Genomic DNA, 23,375 nt, shown 5'->3' with positions numbered 1-23,375 from the left:
GAGAAGAAAGACAAAGAGAAGCAGGTTGGTTGTTTTGTTGTCGCTCTGTCCTTCACCTCCTCTTTGTGATCCAAGGCTTCAGCTTCTCTAATGTCTATTCATTTTCTCTAAATCTGTTCAGATCCGCTCTCACTCTCCTGTAATATTCCCTGAACCTCTGGTCTTTGTAGACATTTTGAATGCACTCTTTTATTTACACTTCACTGTCCATCATTTCTTTAAAAAGCTAGTTTAATAGAAAGACTTTGTTTGTGAGATAAAAGAGAGATTAACAGTGTTGGCTTTCTTTTCAAACATGTCCTTTTTCCTTTCTTTGGCCCAAAGGAGGAGACTAAGAGCAAACAGGTGGGTGCTCGAAATAATCGTCCTCACTTTATCTTGTGATCAACCGGCGCAGACGAGTACAAGTAGGGGTTTGTCAAAGCTTCAGTGGCAGCTCTAATAACGGCTCCTTCAATATGCATCTTTCTCAAGTTCGTCCTCATGTTTGATGTGCTGCCCGCTTCAACTAAAGGCCTAATGATCACTTTGCATGTACGGACTAATTGTTGAAAACACCGTCAAACATAGAAAAGGAAGCTCTAAAAGAACATTAAGGAGCTAAGAAGCAGTAAGAAAATGTTCTGATACTGTAGGTTAACAAAATATGTAGAAAGTGACCTTCCACGGCTACAAAACTGTAAAGCCTAATGCTGTATTCACACTACGAGAGACATTCTACTACTCATTTTCAATAGAAGCCGGTGACATGAAGCTACAAAGTGACACCCAACACTTGATTTGTGATGCGCTCCAAATGAAGTTGAACTCGTCTCAACCTTTTTCAGTTCTCCAACGATGCAACCAATCATATGATTTTGTTTCATTCTGACAGTTCCCAGTGATATTAACGACATATACAGCTACGTCAATGAGTATTTGAGCAACATCGACTAACAGACAATGTAGCTGGCCACGCTGGCTGTCTTGTTGCTTTTGACGCTTGTAGTGTGAACATAGTTTGAGCCATAGACCGTGGAAGCAGGGAGCCCAGGGGGGCCGCAGCCCAGGTAACTTTTGGAGTCTGATATAATATTTTTATGAATAAACACCTAAATTATATCTGTTTCTTTCTTAAAAAACGTATACTTCAAACGAGCCAAATGATATTGGTCATCGTCACCCACTCCCGCTGACTGCTGCGAAGCAATTTGACACTTATGGCGCTGTCCGTAGTACTGAGACAGAGCGGAGGAGATCGATAGACCAGCCTGGTCTCATTCCCAGGCTTTGTCACGGCCATGAGAGTGTGATAATGCCGAACAAGGCACCCTTCAGCACCAGTATAAGACACACTGGGCTGTGCATTAACTGCCATGCAAACCATCCGCAGCAAAAGTTGAGTATCACATGCTTGTATTAAGGTGCAGTACCAGCAGGGGGCAACAAAACTGCTTAGTTAGGTTTAGGAAAAATGTCAAGGTTGGGCTTAAAATAAGTACGTAAAATATGTACAGAAACAACGTAACAGCAGAATGGAAAACACGTGACAAACGTCACTAATGTAACTTACGAAACAAAACAACGATCTCTCCTGGGCATTGAGCGGTCTTTCTCACTTTTTATTCTACGTCATTACATGAAAATGGCGTTTTTATTGCACACTTTTGCCTTGTCCATTATCATGTCATTCATGTGCCTTTTTCGTGCGACCGGGCTCGCAAATGAGATGCAAATTTAGGTTCCAAGTTTGCCAATTTTTGTGTGTGCTTGTGAGTGTTTATTGGTCTTGGGATGAGTATGACTCCTCAATAAAGCGTCCTGATTGTGTCAATAGTCCCGCTCTGTGTCTGCTGCCCCTGTTGACTCACACTTTTCCCAGAATCCAGTTCAAAGAATCATTCCCATTTGCCAAAACACTTGATTTGGCCGTCGGCAGAGGCAGCACCACTTTATTCAATTGATTTAGTTTTTCTCCAGGATGAGGCTTTGTTTTCTTTGAGCTCAGTCAATTTAGTTTCTGTGTTTTTGTTGCATTTAAATTGTTGTCTTATCATTCCCCTCAGCATATTCTGTATTCATGCAGGTCATGAAAAACTGTAGAGGACAGTTGTCTAATGTTTTCTTTTTTTTTTTTTTTTTCTTTCAACTAGTCAAAGGAGGAAGTTAACAAGGTTTGTTTGTCACAATCATTTCCCTTTTTCCTTTGTAGAGCTTTTCCCTCTGATCCACCCTTTAAAAGCAACTCCTGAATTTAGACTATTAGCCTGTTAGCCGTGGTACAATAGACATCCCTGTGTTGTAGTCAAACTGCTGTGCAACATTAATCCTGCAGGTAGAACTTGTAAGACAGTAGAAGCAATCTTGTAAAACCAGAGGCATACGCAGACTACGCAGCTGTTCAGGGCACCTCAGCGACCCCAAACAAAATGAAAATGCAAACTCTCTTTGGATTCCTTCGTCCTTTTCTGTTGTAATTTAGTTTATTCAAATTCCAAACCTGATTAGTAGCCAAAAACGTGAGCGAATCCCAAATTTGGGGACTTCCTTGGGGATATGTGAGGATCTTAAGACCCAGACGCACCAAACCGACATCAAAGAACTAGCGCTGATGAAGGTTACGTCGCTTCATATCGCTTTTGTCTTGGCCAAACAGTTGCACTTGAACACACCGAAATGACGACAGCCAACGGCCGACTACCACGTACATTCTGCGCGTGCGTGAGATGAAATAACTCTCCACACCAGCAGGTGGCAGTAGTCTGTATTCGTCATTCAAAAAGGGAAATGGGAAGAGCGAGGACAGCGGATAAACACGCTGTTGTTATACGTACATGAAACAAAGCAGCGTTTGCCGACCATTTCAACACCGCTCTCACTCATCACTTAGCTTCTTTCCAGATGGCCATGTGGTTGTGAAAATATCAGATGACTTAAGTCGTTGGCTTGCTTTCCTCACTTCTGTTTCTCTTCTCCTGCACTGATTTGCATAAGCTGAACAGCCAATCGGCGCGATTTTTGTCACCGACGGCCGGATATTGGGGGTCAAGGCCTTTTAGAGCTACAACAAAATCGGGGGGGTTATTTTTCACTTTTTATTTGCATTGCAGTTTCATCATTTTTGCAGTGCAGTTCATCGTCATAAACTATAGATTATGGATGTGGGAGAAGTTATTAAATTCACTTAGAGCACTGATTGCATTTAACTACACATTTGCATGAGCATTATGGCTACTGTGTGTATCCGAAGTCGGCAAGGGCTGATTCTACTGTCGTCTGGAGACTAGTCCATATTGTTTTTATTCTTCCAGGTGCACACAAAGTACCCAGCAAAGTATATGAACAATGATGCTTGCATTGCAGCTTAAGTGTGTGCATCAGTAAACGCTTATATCACAAGCCTTATAGGGTCATAAATAAGCCTTAGCCAGTCGTTTAGTTTCTGTAAATATCTTAGCTAAATATCTTATCACTATCTTCCAAATAATCCCTGTTTGGGCTGAAGTCAGTGTGCAGCAGTAGGAGACCGTAGTAGACAGCAGTGAAACATAAGACTTGTACAGGTGATTCCCCTTTGTCTTGTAGCATCCTAATAAACCAGAGGCAATAAACCTAAAGCTTTTATTAAAATCACCCACTCACCATCACCCAATCCACCAGACAATAAAGCAAAAACCCACCCAAAATAAACCCTCAGACTATTTTTACCTGCTGCGTAGCGTACTCTGTGTCTGTGACGTTAGAGTTTCGCTGTATTTTGTGACTTTTCTGTCTTTTTTCTCGTTTTTTTCCTCTCTTTCTTTCTGAGAAGACCGAAGTCACAGCTGCTACAAAGAAGGTACAGTTGTGTGGTAGAGAGAGATAAGAGAGTCAGACAAAAAAAAACTATTACCTTTAAAGGACACTTCTAATTTCAGGCTGTGATTCTAGTGGGAATGGAGTGTGTAGGTGTGTGTGTGTAGGTGTGTGTGTGTGTGTGTGTGTGTGTGTGTGTGTGTGTGTGTGTGTGTGTGTGTGTGTGTGTGCGTGCGTGCGTGCGTGCGTGCGTGAGTGAGTGAGTGAGTGCGTGAGTGTGTGTATGTGTGTGTGCTTCTAAAAGCAGTTCTTCTTAGTTAATCACTTTCTTTCTCCTCCCAAAGTCCTGAAGAAGTGAGAATTTGAAGTGCATGTTTTAAATGATGCACGTCTAAGTCCGGTGGTTTTACTGTATGTAGGAGATAATATTTACATTTAAATATGATTTTTGTAGGAGGTAACTGTGGTGGGCGATTGGAAACGGTACAACTAAAATTCTTAGCTCTGCATGAAGAAGTGATTGCTCCTGAAATAGTTGAATCTATCTATATTTTGTTAATAATTGCATCATGTAGGCTATTTAAGCATTATACAAAGTGTTTAGCTACATGCTAAGTGATAGCTTGGATGGGAGCTTTTGGAGCCAGACGTGGGACAAGATATTATCTGTCCTCCACATTTAACCCGTAAGATGACGAACCATGCAAAAATACAATACAATACAATACTACTAATATTCAGTGTTCCTTTACAGGTTAAATTGTGCTACCTAACAATTAGCTAAACCTGTATCTTAAAACTGTAATTTACGCGGATGCATTTAAATTGCAGTCCGTACAGACTTCTTGGCGTACAAATGACATGCTAAAAGCAAGAATGACGGTCTGATTGCACGCTTTTGCCTTGCGCTTGTCGTGTAATTCACTGTAAAAAAAAAGAAGTGTAAAATGGAAAATGTCTGTTAAAAAACGGAAAAATAATGTCCGTTAATTAACATAAATAAACTGTAAAAAAAAAAAAACAGTAATTATCGTTATATAATTAGCCTTTATTATTGTAATTTTACAAGAAATATTTTACTTTTAACATATATTTATTGTTAGAATAGAGTAATACACCGTAAATCTAAGACCATTTACATATAAAACACAAATGAAACATGTAATTTCACATTGCAAAAGTCCAAATTTACATTAACTCAGCAGTTTTGCAAAAAAAATCTGTATTTTTACAAGAAATATTTTTAGAATTCCATGAAATCCTTTTCTTCTAACATAAATTAATTGTTAAAATAGTCATAAACCTCTAAAAAACAGAATAATTACCTTTAAAAATGATCAAGAAAAGCTTAAATACAGATAATTACGATTGTGATTACAAAAAAATACTGTAAATCTAAGACCATTTACATATAAATCACAAATGAAACATGTAATTTAAAAAAAAAAATTCTGTCATTTTGAAATACAGACAAAAAATGTAAAATTTCTTGAAAAAAACTGTGTGTGTAGTGTTCATTTGCCTTTTTTCGTGCGACCAGACTGGATATTCTGAACTGGAAACATAAATCGCTCTTGTGTTCTCAATATCAGTGTTTGATTTTAGTTTATTATGTGTGACTAAAACTCATTCTGCATTCAAATTGTAAATATGAAACATACTTTCCAGTATTTTTTAACTCTTTGTTTTATAAAACACTGAAGATAAAGTTATATCTGCCCTAAACATTTCACTCTTTGGATTTTTATTTCACTCATATCTGATTTGTATCTGGTTAGGCCTACGAAAATGTTAACCCTCTCATTCTGAGTGAAATTAACGGTAAAAATGTGCTGTTATACTTTGTGGCAGAAGCCTCTCGATGTCCTTGGGTGTCCAGAAAGGCGCCACCAAATAAAATTTATTATTATTATTATTTTGAGGCTGCTGGAAGGTATATTTTTTTCTCTTTTTGTTTTCCTCTGCTTCCGGGTTTTGTAATGAGCTACGCTAACCACATCCTGGACACGGCATTACGAATCCTACTATAGCAAAGGCTACTCTGCCTCTGATTGGCTTACCATGATATTCTTACCCTAAACCTAACCAATCAAACCCCTCAAGCTTAAACCGAACCAATCCAACCAACGAAGGCAACGAGTACTAGCCAATCAGAGGCAGAGTAGGGAGGGTCATGCATTCGCTATAGCAGGATTCGTAATTCAGCCTCTTTAGATCAATCTCTGTAGGGAGATTACATTGATGCTGGTCTTTTAATCTAACTGACCTAAAAGAGAAAACAGTATTAGTTGCTATTTTGGATAGGAGTGATCATAAAGTGGCTGTTTTGAATACAAAAATACAGAATTGTAAGCAGCAGATTTTAGTCTTGACTAGATCTTATCATATCTACGCTCACACTGCTCTTGAGTCATCCTCCTGTCTTACATCGGAGAGGATATTTTTCTCGGTATCTTTGTTCATCTCTCAAGGACACCTCGCTCTCACACTCTCCTCTAAAAGCCTATAAAGCTGTTAGACTGTCCTCTTGCAGTTCACATAAACACAGCTGTACATTTCGTTTCTGGATTCAGACCAAGACGGAGGGCCGAGTGGACCGTCCAAACTTTCACTTCACTCAACATTTCTCAATTAAATGGCACGATACTAAAACACTGTCACTTGAAAGTCATGGCCCTCTTTTAGTCCAATTATATGTTCTGGCGCTTTGCCCAACGTCCTCTATCTAATAACGCAGTTGCACACAGTTTTATCGATGGCACACTTTCCACAAAGACACTTTGGGATGTCTTATCTTGCGATCGTCTAGCCGCTTGGCTTTTGTAACATGTGGTGCATGTTGAGGTGCAGCATACTAATGAGCTTCAGGCTGTATGTTACTGATTTACTGAAGGTCTGGTACAAGGCTCCTCAGGGCCAGTTTGTCCTGCAGGCTGCACTCGCACAGTAAAAATAATGAATATTAAATGTTTGTGATGCAAAACGGCTGCGAAGGCCATCGCTGGCAGTTTTTTTTTTGTTCTTACAGTTCAGCAGATATTACATGAATGCAGCACAACTAGTCATGTTGGCACACACCATTATTCTGGTTGATTAGACATGTGTTCAAAACTGTAATTACCTCCCCCAGAGAGGTGATGTTTTCGGTTCAGTTTGTTTGTTACATTAAAAAACTGGCCCGATTTTCATGAAACTTGGTGGAAGAGTGCAGCATGGGTCAAGGAAGAACCCATTAGGAACGGATCCAGATCACAGGGCAGATACACTAATTATTTTCACTTTTGTTAACATTGCGTGGTCGGGCATTTGGCCTTGGTGGAGGTTCTGCGCTCTCCGAGTGCCCTTCTAGTTTTATGTGTGTTTTACCTCTCTGAGTGCCGACATTCATGGCAGGCTTTGGCAACTTGGGATCTTTTAAAGCTGTCTGTTTCTGGTTTAGCAGCACTTTGCTTGATTGGCCTCAAGATGTTGCCGTCATGTATTTACCTGCATTTACTTGCAGTCTTAAAGGGGTAGTTTGTTTTGAAGTGGGGTTGTATGAGGTACTTCTCCATAGTCAGTGTATTACCTACGGCACGCACCCAGTTTGTAGAAACAGACAGTAGTACCAGCACAGGACGGGGGCAGCAGCAAAACGGATTTTAGACACCTAAAAATATCAATATCAGTTTAAGTGTATGCTATATTTAAAATATTTTCAGCGCTTTATCTTGCCCTCAGACAGACATTTCCGACGGAGAACTGAACTGAAAGTGAAACTTATCTATGCTCTCTGTAAAGCAGCCAGACTCCATTAACAAAAATAGTATAAATTAGTTTCACTTTCAGTTCAGTTCTCCGTCAGAAGATATTTTAAATAAAGCCCCATTTCAAAACACCCCAACTTTCCCTTTCATGCAAATCATTCAAAACCATGAAGACAAGTTGATCACACACTCATATTGGCTGAAACAATGACATAAGAGAGATAGAAAATTGACAAAATCTGCACTCAAACGTTGGATTGTGTCGTCTAAAACAACACAAAACAAAGTCCTTTCTGTCAAGTTTCTTTGTCTGTCTTAGTCAGTTAAAGATTAATCTATTTTTCAAGCTGAATCTTCATGCCTGAAATAAAAAGAATAAACAAACAGGTACCCCAGTTCCAGCAACATGCAGGGCTCACAACACACAACACAATGAAGCCATTAAAAGTGTACCACAAAGGCAGGAGGCCTGCCTACAGTGCATCGTGGACCCGGGGCCTTCTTACATAAACCTGAGCAGGACATCAAATACCTGTCAGATCTAGGGGTGCTCTGCAGCTGAGCCTCTTACTGTAGCTTAAAGTTAACCATTATTATTCCACCGAATTTACACCAGAGCAGTGGCAAAGTGCGGCCTGCGGTGAGCTGTCATGCAATGTCTATGAAAAGCTGTGGCAGCTGCTCCCGAGCTCAGCGAGCTGCTGCCGTTTGATTCTGCGGAGGAGTGCAGCCAAACTAAAAGTTGGGAAAAGTTAAACTTTTAGCGACGAAGTGCGGCCAGAGAGAACCCCGCAGCAAATCAGTAAACAGATCCTGTGACTCCTGTGACATGTTGATTTATGTTCTTTCTCGCCTGATACACATGAACTCGCCTCCAGGCCGCAGAAAAATTTAATTATTGTGGCGAGCCGCACTTTGCCGCTCCCTGTAGAGAATTCACACTTACAGTTGTACTTTGACTTTGTCAACCTGTCAAATTTGCTGAGAATACTGAATGAAAATCAACTTCTGGTTCCCTGGTTTGTGATATTTTCACCCCAGAAGTCATTTGTCGATGCACACATGACACTTAGATATGGACTACTGGGTGCTGAAAATGCCTACGGAGAAAAAGAAACATTCTTAGTGTGTTAATTTTAGATCACTTCATTACCAGCTTCCTCCTTATTTCTGCTTTGAACATCAACCTCACTGTGCTTAATATACTGTACGTTACTATTCACCAATTACAGCTTTCTACTCTGAATAAGTCTGTTAACAGAGGAAAGAGTGACAGCCTCCTGCTGTCAAATGAGATGTTTAGTTTGTACTTCAGCCTCTCGTGGTGTATTTTGAGCTTCGGGAAATGGTGAGCTCTTTATAGCTTGAAGCGCTCTTTTCACCCACTGAATGGGTTTGAATCAGCTTATCATCTGTTTCTCTCCATCTACAAACTCTCCTCAGCTGAAATCTTGTTTAGTCACGATCTTTGCAATTTGCATTTTAGTCAGCATTTCTTTTCTGTTTACTGAGTCTCACAGTGTCTCACCCACTGACACTGACACACAGATCTGGTGTTACAAACTCATCTCGTCTACAAACTCACACAAATGTGTTCCCACGCTAGAAATGATGTACATGTACTGTACAATGTTTGTCTTCTCAACCACCACTCAAATCTGCTTCATACATATTTATATCGCTGCAAACTGTGAGCACAGTTCTGCTCAAACATCTGAAAGTTCACCGAAGAGATGTTGATATTGATTTGTGGTACTTCAACGTGAGTTTGTTGGAAAGTTTTCAACTAACGGTACAGAAATAGAGCTCAGAAACAAGACAACCACCTTTTGGATTTGGTTATTTATGCTTACTGTAAGTACTCCGAAGTGTGCAGTACTTGCATCACTTGACCTCGGTCTATAAATGGAGACAATAACCTGTAACATCCTAATGTCCCGTGGATGCAGCTGTGTCATATTCAAGCCGTGATGCTCCTGTTAGAGCAAATCAAAGACTTTCTATCCCATGTGTCACACACCTTGGGCCTCATTTATCAAAGCAACATGCATACACACACCTGCATCCAGTGAACAAGGATGAATCCCACCTGTTCTGCACCCATCTGCTTGTGCATGAACAAGTTTATTTACAAAAACATATGCCCCCAAAATGTCATATATGGTGAAGAACATCCCTTTGAATGTAGTCTTAATGTAGCACTATAAAGAAAACCATCATTACTGACAGTAAGGTTGATGATGTGCTACATGAGGTTCAGGTAAACCAAAATGTTTTAATTGTCAATAAAATGTTGTGTAACAATTACAGTTATTTAAATTGAAAACACCTTTACCCAGGTGTAATAGATGAGGCTCCTGCTCTATTTTTGCTGGCTCTGCTTGTATAAATGCCTGTATTCATTATACATTTGACATTCACATATATTTAATATTATATTTTAGTTGTTAATCACAGTTAAGATAGTTTATCACAGATTTTAATATACATTTAATATACATTTCATAGCCTTGTTTATAGTAAAGGCAGTTTCGTCACAGGAGTGTACAGAATACTGTATAGGTGATTTATCCCTGATTCACCCTCCCGACAATTAGAGGAGAAATCTGATTCGGGACCTTGGTCGGTACCGATGTTTGGGCCGGATTATCTGGTAATATATGAGGCGTTTACAGATCCAGTCTTAAACCTCCAGAACTCACCAGGGTCACCTCAATTAATATTGATAATTAGGAGTTAAAATCGGGATAATAATGTTAATACTTTCCAAGCAGGACCACAATAGCCAATGAGAGAGACGAGCCGGAGCAGCTGATAGTGTTGCCAGGCAACGGTAAACATTCTATCCCTTGAGGCCAACGCTAGCTAACATACTACTGATGACAGATATTAAAACTAAAATCTCACCTCCAGTTCTCGCTGAAGAACAGACAACCCGTGTTGACCGCGTCTCCCCAACCATTTCTCATTCAGACTCGTTTACCCTTCTGGTTTAGATTTTCCTCACTGTAAAGCATCACTACCAAAGGTTGTCACACCACGTCAGTCTCCGTTTTGTTTACATCTTCTTCATACTTTTCCTCCATGTGAGGTGGTGCGATGCTCCCTCCTGGCACGATACTCTTAATAATATCCTGTAGTGTGTGTGATGCTCATTATTTTCAGATCTTGTAGTGTGTGCATGTTTTGAGGCGATGAAACTATATTTAGGTATTCCTGGGGGGGTCTTTTTAGGTGAGATAGAAAGACATTGAACAAGAGGAATAAAACACCAACAAGGAAGAATGAAATAACTAAATCTGGCTTCAGAAGAACTGGACGCAGCGGACATTGTAACCGCAGTATCAAGTTGGCATTTGGTCTATCTAGTAGTGGCTGTATATACTGTATATAACGGCTTTAAATAACCTGTTATCACTCTTCACTGTTCTCCTCCTGTTCCTTTATGTGTGTGTTGCAGCTGGATATCGAGGCAGCTGACATCCTCAATGAGCTGCAGGTGAAGCTCAACACCTACCTGGACAACTTCAGCATCGTGTTTGCCAAGAGGTAACACACACACACACACACACACACACACACACACACACACACACACACACACACAGTACTCCATGGATGTCTGAGGAGTAAACCTCTGTCAGCCGTGCAGAAGTTTGTCTAACTGTCTAATTTCTCCTCTCCCTCCAGTTTCCAGACTCGTATTAACGGCTGCATGCGTCAGATGGCTGAGATCCTCTACCAGATCAAAGGCCCCCCCAACCACAACACCGCAGAGGCCGACGCCGACAACATGCTGAGGCCCCTCATGGAGTTCCTGGATGGGAAGTAAGTGAAAGCATCACACACACACACACACACCTGTTGTAGCTGCTGGCAGACGACTGCACGAGAGGCTCCCTGACTTCTACTGTAAATTATTGTTGCTCATGAAACCACTAATTTCATGATTTTTGCTTTCCTGTATTTATTTACACGCTAAAAATTCACCGGGTCGAAAATGGCTATTTTTTAGTAAATATAACACCAATAAGGGATTAACTTTACTCAGCACTCATGAGTAGAGAACACCCAATACCAGTGTTACTCTTATTTTTCATAGTACTATTAGAATATTTAGCCAAACTAAAATATAGTATGGTTTCATACTGTTATAAATTAGATTACATTAGATGATTTATTTTAACATGTAACAATTAATAAAACAAAACAAGAATAACCAATAACATGAACAGTTAAAATATACAGGAAATTCTAAAATAAACTAAATAAAAAAATATTATGTTTGAAAAGAAGTAGGCAGAAGTGAACACTTAGAAGTTCCTACCCTTTTCTATAATGTAAATAAATTGAATAATGTACTTAATGTTTATCACATATACACATAAAGAATCGTCTTAATATATAAAACGAGGCCTCTTCCTCATCCCTGTAACTCTCAAAAACAGTTATGTCCCTGTTTGTTTTTTCTTAATACGGTACTAGGTGTATCTTTTACTTTAGTTTTGAATGTCATGTGTTGTTTTGTGCACCTAACAATACATTTGTGACAGGTAAAACTTGGAGTTTGTTGAGTCTAACACTGGGTCAAAATAACTATATTGTAGTTTGGGTAAATAACCCATCGGTAATATATAAATAAATAAGACTAACTGCAACACGACCGTGTGATATTCAAGAGAAAATATTTTGGATCATATCATCTTGGACACATTTACCTCTCACACAACATACACACACATCAAAAATTCAGGATTCATACGTTCTATATTGATTTTGCATTGTATCTTGTTACTGTCTATCTGGTTTGTTTAGTTTTTCTTTGTTTGTTTTGTATGTGTGTTAATTGTTGTGTCATTACGTTAACTCTTTTATACTACTTTATATACTCTGGATACTTGCAAACTGACCTCTACAATGACTTCCACTGTGTAATGAAGACTGTAGTTTTAGCTCACGTTGTTGTTGTTGTTGTTTGTGTGTGATCCAGTCTCAGTATCTTCGCTGACATCTGTGAGAAGACGGTGCTGAAGAGGATCCTGAAGGATCTGTGGAAGATCGTGCTGAGCAGCCTGGAGAAGACCATCGTCCTGCCTCAGAGCAACGACAGCCTGGTGAGAACAACCCGAAACTAAACCTTATTTTAACCATAAAAGAGCACTTCACCAATTTAGCACTACACTCCTATATTGTTGGACTCACAATGGGGAAAAACAGATCAAATTTGCTGCAGCAGAAGCAGAGATATCGTCTTTTTCATTCCACACTTTCTTCTTGTTTATCAAACCCTGTCCTCTACGCACAAACACAAGATAATAAAGAAACTGTTGTGTGATAAGTAATCATACTCCTCGTTTCTTTTCTTCTGTCCTGCTTTACACACTGATGAGAGTCATCAGTGGACAGTGCAGGAGATTGAAAAACACGCAAACAAACACACAGTTATTAAAGATAATATTTGTGCATGTTTTTTGCCCATTCAGTACAAATCGCACACACTATGCTTATTACTGCCAGACATTTTATTTAGTCAATTATGGGGTTTTTTCTGTATTGATTTCCTTGTAATGTGTTTTTCAAAGTTGTGTTTTCATCCTGTGGTAATGGAGCATTCAGGCAGAGGCTGTTTTGAAAACTCCTCTTGTTTGCGCGGCAATTTCTGAAAATCGACAGCCGAACATCAACAGTTTATGATGCACAAAGTGACCGAATTCACACATAATCAACAATTGGATTTAGATTTGTTGTCCCAAAGGGATATTTGTTTTCACAGCCTGTACACAGAAACATGCAGATATAAAGATCAGATACAAACAGTACACAAAGTCTTCATGTATACAATCTAGGGCTTTCAATCGATTCAAACATTTAATCACGATTAATCGCAAATTAATCACACATTTTTTTTTATCAGTTAGAGTGATAGGGATTTAAAGGGAGATTTGTCAAGTATTTAATCCTCTTATCACCATGGGAGTGGGCAAATATGATGCTTAATGCAAATGTATGTATATTTATTATTGGAAATCATTTAACAACACAAAACAATGACACATATTGTCCAGAAACCCTCACAGGTACTGCATTTAGCATAAAAAATATGCTCAAATCATAACATGCATGCATGTGATTATCATAAAGTGGGCATGTCTGTAAAGGGGAGACTCGTGGGTACCCATAGAACCCATTGTCATTCACATATCTTGAGGTCAGAGGTCAACGGACCCCATGACAGTTTCTCCTCGCCAAAATTTAGCGTAACTTTGGAGCGTTATTTAACCTCCTTCATGACAAGCTAGTATGACATGGTTGGTACCAATGGACTCCTTAGGTTTTGTAGTTTAATATGAAACCAGTATATTCACTCTATCTTCACTTTAGCTTACTCTGCTACAACCTTAAAAATTGCAAGTTGCATTAATGCGTTAAAGAAATTAGTGGCGTTAAAACGAATTTGTGTGTAACGCGTTCTTATTGCGTTAACTTTGACAGACCTACTACATTCATTCAGTTATCCCGGCTCACAGCAGTGTCAGTGAGGCAGATTGTTCACGGCTGCTATTGCAGAAGGAACAAAACTCCTGCTGAGCTCTTCTCCATCAAAGTGTCTAACTGTATCTCCGACCAGATGGAAGTAAAGTGAAGTGTTGGTTTAGGGGGCGTTGTGGGTGCTAGGTGTGTGATGGCTCTGAGGTGGGAAGGCAGATGATGTTGGAGGTAGTGGAGTAGAAGCAGAGGGACAGCAGTACGGGGCGGATTATGCTTCTGTAAAGCAACAACAGAAGGTGGGGGGGGGAACAGACAGTGTGACGTGAAGTCTTTGCTAGGATCGTTCATGGATGTCAGTGATGTTTTGATCGAAGCTGAGTTTATTGTCTGATGAGTCCGAGATATTTGAAGCTGCTCACCTGTCTTGCAGTGACTGGAGGTGGGGTTCAGTCCAGCGTGGGGAGTATTTGATGTGCTAATGACCAGTTTCTTTTGTCTCGTCCACATTCAGCTGCACGCAGTTGTCAGAGCACCATTGTGTGTTTTGATAGGCTGTAACAGTTGTTGTCATTGAGTAGGCCGAGTATGTCATCAGAGTGAGAGTGAAGGGGCTGGTACAGCAGATAAACGCAGCAGAACATGCGCTGTCCAATGTGCCACACATCCATGTAGCCTATGCAACATCTTTGTGTTCTCCAAAAGCAAAGCTCATGAATTTAGTGTCAGCTAAATGCACTTAAACAGCTCGTAACTGCACTTACACATCACAAAAAACACAGTTTACTGTCGTAAATGAACTCTGCAAGTTGATTACAGCAATACAAATGGAATGAATGGAAGGTACTGTAGTGAATATGCAGATATATGTTGTGTAGTGTTGGATTATGTAGTATTTCAGCTCCAGTAAGACCAGCAGCCGTGCTCTGCCACCACCTAGAGGTGGATGGCAACAAGTGATGCATGATGAAGCAGGAAAACATCACATGAAGTCTCAATATAATCCCTCTTTATCTACTACCTCTCTCTCTCTGCAGGGTGCCCAGCTCCTCACAGCAGCTAAAGGACTGTCCAGTCTCAAGGTAAAACACACTCAGGGTGCAGAAAAGAGGTGTAGCCAGTAGGTAATGTGTTTGATTTTAATAGGACCTGGTTCGAACCGCCCCATGAACAACTCTTTTAGTTCTGTATTTTTTAATAAACAGAAGGGCTGGACTCAGAGGAAAAAGTCACAATTATAAATCAGTCTGCTACTTCAGCACCACGGACAGCTCTATGGTTTTATCAACAGACAGCACAGTTAGTCTGCTGATATTTCAGAGTCATGGTTGGGCCATGAGATCGCGGATACAAGCGGCCAAAATGAGCTTCCTCCGTAGGGTGTCTGGGCTTAGCCTTAGAGATAGGCTGAGGAGCTCAGACATCCGGAGGGAGCTCAGAGTAAAGCCGCTGCTCCTTCGCGTCGAAAGGGGGCCAGCTGAGGTGGTTCGGGCATCTGATCCAGATGCCTCCTGGACGCCTCCTTTTAGAGGTTTTCCGGGCACGTCCAGCTGGTAAGAGGCCCCGGGGTAGACCCAGAAGCTAGCCTGGGAACGCCTCGTAGCACCCCCAGGAAGAGCTGGAAAATGTTGCTTGGGAGAGGGACATCTGGAATTCCCTGCTTAGCCTGCTGCCCCGCGACCCGGCCCCAGATAAGCGGAAAGAAAATGGATGGATTGTCGGGGCCTTAAATTCTAACTTGCACAAACCTCAGATAAAGAATCAATGAGACAGGCAGACTAGACTAACATATTCTGCCCTGCACTCTCTCTGCTACTTGGGGATAGAGAGGAGGGACGGCAGGTTAACAAGGGGGATGGCATCTCCCCCTCATCCCGCCTCAAATTGCTGTGTATGTTTCTGAAGACTTAGTTGAAAGCTTGGGTTTTGGTTTACTACTCGTCACCATGTTGTTAGTTATTGATGCCAGAAAAGATTCAAAGTCTGGATGAAACAAGCAGCAATCACCACACACACATTTTTATGCCATAATAGCTTATTGATAGAACAAATTATTTCAAAACTGCCACCAAAATATACAAAAGAAGTGAAAAAACAGCTACAGAGACCTCAAGTTCTTGCAGAAGTTTTTATAAATTTGTATTTTAAAAGAACATTTGTTTTTTGTTTTTTTCCTGTTGACGTTTTTTAGCATCTACAATAGTACCTTATTGCAACTTCAGTAGTCATTGGTGGCTGCCTGTTAATGTACTATGCAGGAGGTTGCATAAAGCTGGCATTAGACTAGTAAGATATGGATGTAGGAAGTAAATTCAATGATTTTCTCTGTTTCTGATTTGAGTGTTGTAACTCTTATGAGGTCAGTTTGTCTAATAACAGTCTGTGCATTGTGGTTGCTGCAGGGAGGCAGTGAAGCCAAAACCTTGACGCCCAAACAGTGTATAATCATCGATGCGGGGCTGGAGACCATCAAGGTAGGTAGAGATGTGCACACTCACATGTCAAGCTAGAAACAACACGGGAAATGTCAGCTGCATCTACACTCACCAATTTATATGATTAGAACATGCGAGATGATAGTAAACAGTGAAGTAATGTTTTTCTGTACCGTCCATGTCTGGTAGCTTACACCCTTAGCAAAGACTAACTAAGACTTCTAACAGATGTTTTGTCAAAATGTAAAACATTTCCTGAATGCTTGATACTTTTTTCACTTTTTAAAATGTTGCCACCAGATTTTATTCTGGTTTATTTGATAAAAACACACTCACATATTTAGTTATTCAGCAGAAAACAAACTGGAAAAATGCACTCTGGATTTACTGGAAGAAAAAACAAGTCTTATATGAATGTAAAAAAAGGAAAATCATAATACTTTTTGCGTACATATTAAACGTACAGTATGCGGCCTACGTTACCTTGGTCTTGGAAAAGGAGGAGTGAGCGGAGGGGTACTCAGTTGTTTGCAATCTGCAACCACACCACTAGATGCCATTAAATCCTACACACTGTCCCTTTAAAGGATTTATTCCTCCCCTTCACCGTGCTCGTTCTCTTTTCTTTCAGCAATACTTCCATGCAGGAGGAAACGGGCTGAAGAAGGCGTTTGTGGAGAAAAGTCCTGAACTGGCTTCACTGCGTTACGCCCTCTCCCTCTACTCCCAGAGCACCGACGCTCTCATCAAGACCTTCGTCACCACACAACACTCCCAAGGTAATCACACACACACACAAACACACACACACACACACACACACACACACACACACACACACACACACACACTCTGTATGTACAGTATATAGGCTTTTCTGTATTGGTAAAAAAGTGTCCTAAACCTTCCTGCTCTCTCCTCTCAGTGCATGATGGGATGGGCATCAGAATCACTGGCAATGAGAAGATCCGACCTGATCGGGGTAAGTTCTCTACACTCTGAAATAAGGGTTCTCCTGGGTTCCACAGGGAACCGCCGAGCTTCTATGTAGGTTCCTTGTATAAAAATACACCTAAGTGAAATCTGGAGGAACACTCAAATATTAGAGGGTCATGAAATGAAAATGAATATCTTTAGTACTTTAATTAATAGTACTTTTTGGACATGAACTGTCACCGAGAAGTTGCTTTACTCTATGAACTAAGAAGCTGCTGTGTTGCAGTACATTTCAAATTCTTCCTTGTTAATGAAAGCGGATGTAAAACTGTAATGAGATTAGCGATAGTTCTGAAGCAATACCTGTTTCAGAGTTTTCAGTGGTAAGGCTGGATACTTTGGCATTATTTCCTGGTGCGTCAAACTATATGCCTCATCCTGTGTTAGTTGGGGTTTTTAGATAATGTTGTAAATCAGAAAATGATCACTGTATCTAACTAACTATAAAAGCAGAAGATATGTGTATCTTTAATATTCCAAAATTATGTTTTAGTTTGCCCTAAGCTGAAATGTAAGATAAGAAAGTGGGTCACAGCAGCAGCAGTAAGATCAAGATAATAATAAAACAAAGATTTAAAGATGTTATTCTATCATGTTAATGTGTGACGTGGTGGTTGTGTTGTGCAGGTCCGGGGATAGAGAAGCCCATCGGAGAGGCCATTCTGCAGATCGACATGATGCTCGGGAAGGAACGCAAAGTCAGCGTCAGAGGTGAGACTCTGAAGTTCAAAATACACAAACGTTTACAATTAAACCCTGATGTTTTAACTGCAGCCTTAAAGCTCTCAACTACATCTGTCACAAACTGAACCTCTTTCTAATTCAAATCTTAATCTTAAATCCAGGACCAAATCTTGAATTACACCTTTAAAGGACCATACTGGTGGTTTTGCATGTTTTAGCCCATTAACTGCTAGTGGTTTATACCTTATATTGCTTTGTCCAAAGCTCAGGTAATCCATTACTATTTCCCATCATCAATTGTGAGCAGAAACTACATTTGAAGCTTGAGATTTATACCTGAGAGCAACAACAACAAAACAAAATTATCAAGGTATAGATCAAAAATTCACTTTAAAGCCCAACAAACATTAAAATGTATTAATTCTTGTTGGTAACTGGCTCAAATTTAGCACCAACAAGGAGGTCCCTCATTTGGAAAGGCCTTATTATGCAATCCAAATAAAAATGAATAAAGGTGACTAAATGCGGTGGCCTAAGATATTATAAGTAAGTCCCAGGGCTCACCCCTACTACTGCTAAAATGAAGTGAAACAGACTGAATGGTCAGCAGTAATGTCAAGTGTTTGGCTCTTTATAGTTTTATAGTAAGCAATCAAAATCACTGATATGGTTCTTTAGATAAGGAAGCAAGGGAAGAAGTATTTCCTCTTCACTTATCATTGTGAGGCCCTCTGAACTTTAAAACAGACAAATAGTCATGCAAATTGTGCACATAAAAACAAAATATGATCAAAAGAGAATATTAAAAAGACATGACCTTATATGAACATGTGTACATATACAACCTGATCTCATGGGAAGGCGTATAAATAACACAACATTTTAAAGACATTCTGCATGTCATGATAACGCATATTTTAGGCTTTTCGTGTGCCACTGGGTTGACGTTGGGAAATGACTTTTCACGTGTCATTTAACCCCATGTTGTTAACATGAAACGGTCACGGTTATGTTTAGTCAACAAATCAACTTAGTTAGGTTTAGAAAAAACATCATGGTTGGACTTAAAATACGTACGTAAACAAAGTAACATAGGTACAGAAAATACGTCACAAATGTCATTAACGTCGCTTCAAAGCAGGCTGATAAATTAATATAAACACATGCAACCACAACCATCATCAACTGAATCTCCACCTCTCTCTCCATCCATCCAGTCATCGCAGTGAACGACATGAAGTGGCAGACATCCGGGATGTTCCGGCCTTTCGTTGACGTCTCCATGGTCGGTCCCTTCCTGGCCGACAAGAAGCGCAAGTTCACTACAAAATCCAAGAACAACAGCTGGTCGGCGAAGTTCAACGAGGCTTTCCAGTTGTGAGTTTGACATCTGAACTCTTACAGCTGAAATGTGTTTTGGTAAATCAGAGTCTGATTGTTTTATTTCCTCTCTTTCCTGCTCTGTAGTGTCCTGGGTAAAGAGTCCCCGGACTGCTATGAGCTCCAGGTGACGACGAAGGATTACTGCTTCGGCCGGGCGGACCGAGTGGTCGGCATGGCCGTGATTCAGCTGCGTGACGTCGCTGACCGCAAGAGCTGCGTGTGCTGGTGTCCGCTCGGGCCGCGCATTCAGACCGACGAGACGGGCGTGACGGTGATGCGTATCCTGTCCCAGCGCCCTGCTGACGAGGTGGCCAAGGAGTTCGTCAAGCTGAAATCTGAAACTCGTCCTGTGGAGGAGGGCAGATGAGCAGAGACACTGACTCAAGATCAGAGACTTGTTGGAAAATGATGAAACTGACACGGATCACGGTCCGGGTTTAGAGTCAGGGCTGCGTTTGTCTGTTGTTTATGAGCACTGTCAACCTCAGTAAACACAGACCATTAAAGCCTCTGACGTGGAGGAGAGACACAAGCAAGTTGACTATTTGTCATAGTAGTGGTGACGAAGAAATGTATTGAATTCAGTGGGTACATTTTGGAAGGAGAAGCTTCCTCAAAATGCTGAAAAAGAACATTATCAGCACCAAAATCCTAACTATCAAGCCCATATATGGGTTTAAATCACCGATGCAGAAGTCAGAAATAGTTTCAGTTCATTGGAGAGAAACTCTTCTGATGACGGACTATTTTAGAGCTGCAGCTTTTTACCAAACATCCGTTCACTGGATCGAATGGACTCGTGTCTACCTGACAGAATGAAAAGATGTGAACGTTTTAAAACCGAATGGACCTGAGCAGTAAAATCTGACTGCTGTTAAGTGACGGTTTAATGATCATAAATAACTATGCGTGAGATGAGAGTGAGTTGGAGGAAGTAATCCCAGATTATGGTACTGTTTGAGCCTTTGAGGCCTTTTGACTGCAAACAGAAATCTTGTGACATCTGTTGACTCTGGTATCACACTGTTTCCCTAACAGAATGACATTGGATACAAGTCATTAACCAGCTAATCAGTGTCAGAAAAACACATTAAAATTAACAAATGTCATACATAGCATGAGCCCAAGATTTTAAAGAAACATTTAAGCAGGTAACCAATGGATCAAAAGAACCAAAATAAAACAGCTTATGGTCCTTTTTTTAAAAGGATGGTGTGCTACTTGTTTTTCATTTAACATGATATAATTAAAGGGACTGTTTGTAACTTTTTAAGCGTATAAATGTAGCGGGTCGCCACACATGCGCGTTCGCATATGCGCGCTCGAGTGTGGCCGGAGCCTCGTCTCCTCTGCCTGCCTGTCTTCACTCAGACAGCGCGCGCGTTCTCGCGTACTCGCTCCACCTCTACTAGACGTGAACGCGCGCTCACTCCACACTGCAGAAGAGTTAGTTTAGCTCTGAGAATATCTAGTGAATGTACAGGGGACGTTTGTGCAGAAATAAATGCTGCAGCTCCTCCAGACCAACAGAGGTTTTCCGTGTCTTGTGAAGTGACGGGGCTCCTCAACGTGTTACGTTGTCGTCTCGTTACCGACCGGGTGCCAGTGTCTCCCTGCGGCTGCCGGCTGCGGTCGGGAGGCGATAACGTAACTCGTTGAGGAGCCCCGCTGCCTGAGCCTGCGCTGAGGCAGGAAAAGCCAACACTAGGATCAGTATTGATTCATGGAGAGACCTTTGTCTGGTCAGCTAACATTACTGCCAAGCAGCTGAAATATAGAGTGATATTGTGGTTTTAGCTGACGTGTGTCTCCTCACTGTTTTGAGCGATGCTCGTCCATGTCTATTTAGAGCGAGCAAGCGCGAGCTCGACGCTGACTTTCGTTGATTTCAAGGCCACAGGTGTCGCTGTTAAGAAGCATTTCTGAAAGTTACAAATAGTCCCTTTAAGTGCAACACACATCGGCCGCATCACATGTCACATCCTGTGATTTAGGGCTGCAGAATTAATCAAAGTTTTATTGAAATCGCTATATGGTCGACTGCAACTTTCAAATCACAGGAGGTGCAATATTTGTTGAAGGCGAAATATGTGTCAAAATGCCTTTTTAAATTAAATATTGTGGTGCTGCAGAGAAGGCTGGCCTACACATCATATAAAGAGCTTTTCAAAATCATGTTTTTCAATGAAAATGAAAATAATTATGTGAAAAATGATCATTCCCTCTAATATTGCAAATCATACCGCAATTGCAATATCAGACAAAAATAAACACAATTAGATATTTCTTCAAAGTCATTCAGCCCTACTTTGATTCACGCCTTTTGACACCCATAGCACCGGATGCATTAGTAGTTTAAAGTATCTGACAGACCTCTGGACTGTGGCCAAGTGCAGCTTCTCTGCACTGAGAACAAATCCAGTGTCCGAGGTTTTGAATTTAGCTCTTCGGTTTTTGCCAAACTGTGACTGTAGACGCTGTTTACCTGTCGACCCGCTCTGAATGGAAACAACCAAAAGTTGACAACCTGTTTACAGCAGGGGTTAAACACCTTCATGGAGGACCAGAAATGAACCTCTAAGAATTTTATTTTGTCTTTTTTTTTTACAGTTTTGAATTGACAAAGAGAACAAAAGTCTCTGAGCCTTGCCGTGCATGAACAGTCACATACTTTACCAATCATATGTTTATGAATATCTGACTGGTGGTTTTGCATTAGGCCTGGATGGAAGATAAAACATGCAGGCAGGTTGTAACTGGGTTTGATCCACACTCTTTTATGTTTACTACGTGCCAAGGAACGCAAGTGTTCAGCGAGCCATGTTCAACCAGCTCTTGTCACGTGTTTTGGGTTGTTAGCGGACAGATGTGGCCATTGTAGACGTCCCAATTCTTACTTTGCCAAAACTAGCTGCACTTTGGCTCCAATTTAGACGACCTAGTCTGGAGACTAGTTTAGAGTTTTGTCTTTGGTTCTGCTGTTATTAAACTGAACAAACATGTGTCTGCAGTATAAGTTATTTTACAATGGCCACAGCTGTAGTGACAACTGAACTCTTGCACTCTGTTTAAAACTAACTGTAAGTTTGTAAATAATTAAAGCCTACGACCAGAGCATGTATTTATTGTATACAGAGTCAACTAGAATTGTGATCTTTTTCATGTATGTACTGTGAAATATGAAGATTGATCAAATGTATGTAAAGTAGTTATCAATATTCTAATGTGACATATGTTGAATATACTTGTAACAATATTTTGTACATAAAATATTTATGAATCAATGCAGTGGGTCCTGTTGTTTGTCTGTTTACTTATAGTAATCTACAGTATTTTCCTCAAACTCAGATCTGGATATATGAATCTTTCATCAGTGTGTTTTTAATGAAGAGAACCGGCTTGGACCAGCCCCGATCTATGAATTTTAGTAATAAAAAGTAAAAAATAGACTCCGAATAGACATTTTTCACAGCAGACATTTCAACTTGTCCTTTTAGGAAAAGTACACCGTTTGTTTCTTTGTTTCTATTCTGAATAACTCTAAACACATTAATGTAGGACTATATTTCATGCACTTTTAGTCCAATACACAAGCCTGTATGCAAGGGTGGAAATAACGAAAACTTTAACAAAGTTGTTATTTGTACCCAACATGTGCTTCTTGTGAATATTTTCAAAAAACAGTAATTTTACTTTTACTTAAGTATTCCTCATCGCAAGTAATGTAGGCCGACTTTGCATATGTAGTAATATAATAAAATGTAATCACTGGTTTTATTGCACCACCTGGCCAGTATGTGTTTTTTTGACAGCAGCTGCCGCCATTTTGGACTGTAAACCCTTGTTATATTTATAACATTTTATTATTTAA

The 23,375-nt window shown here is 40.4% G+C and overlaps 1 protein-coding gene across 2 annotated transcripts in view; it reads left to right on the top strand.

Annotated features, from left to right (window-relative positions):
* Positions 1-22,788, top strand: part of LOC141769901 (protein unc-13 homolog B-like) — a 108,025-nt gene extending 85,237 nt beyond the window's left edge. For both annotated transcript variants that reach the window (XM_074639412.1, XM_074639411.1), the window contains 10 exons: positions 10,981-11,069; positions 11,211-11,348; positions 12,511-12,634; positions 15,044-15,088; positions 16,409-16,480; positions 17,073-17,220; positions 17,367-17,423; positions 18,065-18,148; positions 19,339-19,498; positions 19,589-22,788. In XM_074639412.1, the coding sequence (XP_074495513.1) occupies positions 10,981-11,069; positions 11,211-11,348; positions 12,511-12,634; positions 15,044-15,088; positions 16,409-16,480; positions 17,073-17,220; positions 17,367-17,423; positions 18,065-18,148; positions 19,339-19,498; positions 19,589-19,871 (1,200 nt within the window). In that variant the 3' untranslated portion in view covers positions 19,872-22,788. The remainder of the gene's footprint in view (positions 1-10,980; positions 11,070-11,210; positions 11,349-12,510; positions 12,635-15,043; positions 15,089-16,408; positions 16,481-17,072; positions 17,221-17,366; positions 17,424-18,064; positions 18,149-19,338; positions 19,499-19,588) is intronic.
* Positions 22,789-23,375: the final 587 nt, after the last annotated feature.

The sequence above is a fragment of the Sebastes fasciatus genome, chromosome 6 (assembly GCF_043250625.1).
Source record: "Sebastes fasciatus isolate fSebFas1 chromosome 6, fSebFas1.pri, whole genome shotgun sequence".
In the NCBI taxonomy this organism is placed as follows: domain Eukaryota; kingdom Metazoa; phylum Chordata; class Actinopteri; order Perciformes; family Sebastidae; genus Sebastes; species Sebastes fasciatus.
This window is presented reverse-complemented; position numbering and strand designations above follow the sequence as displayed.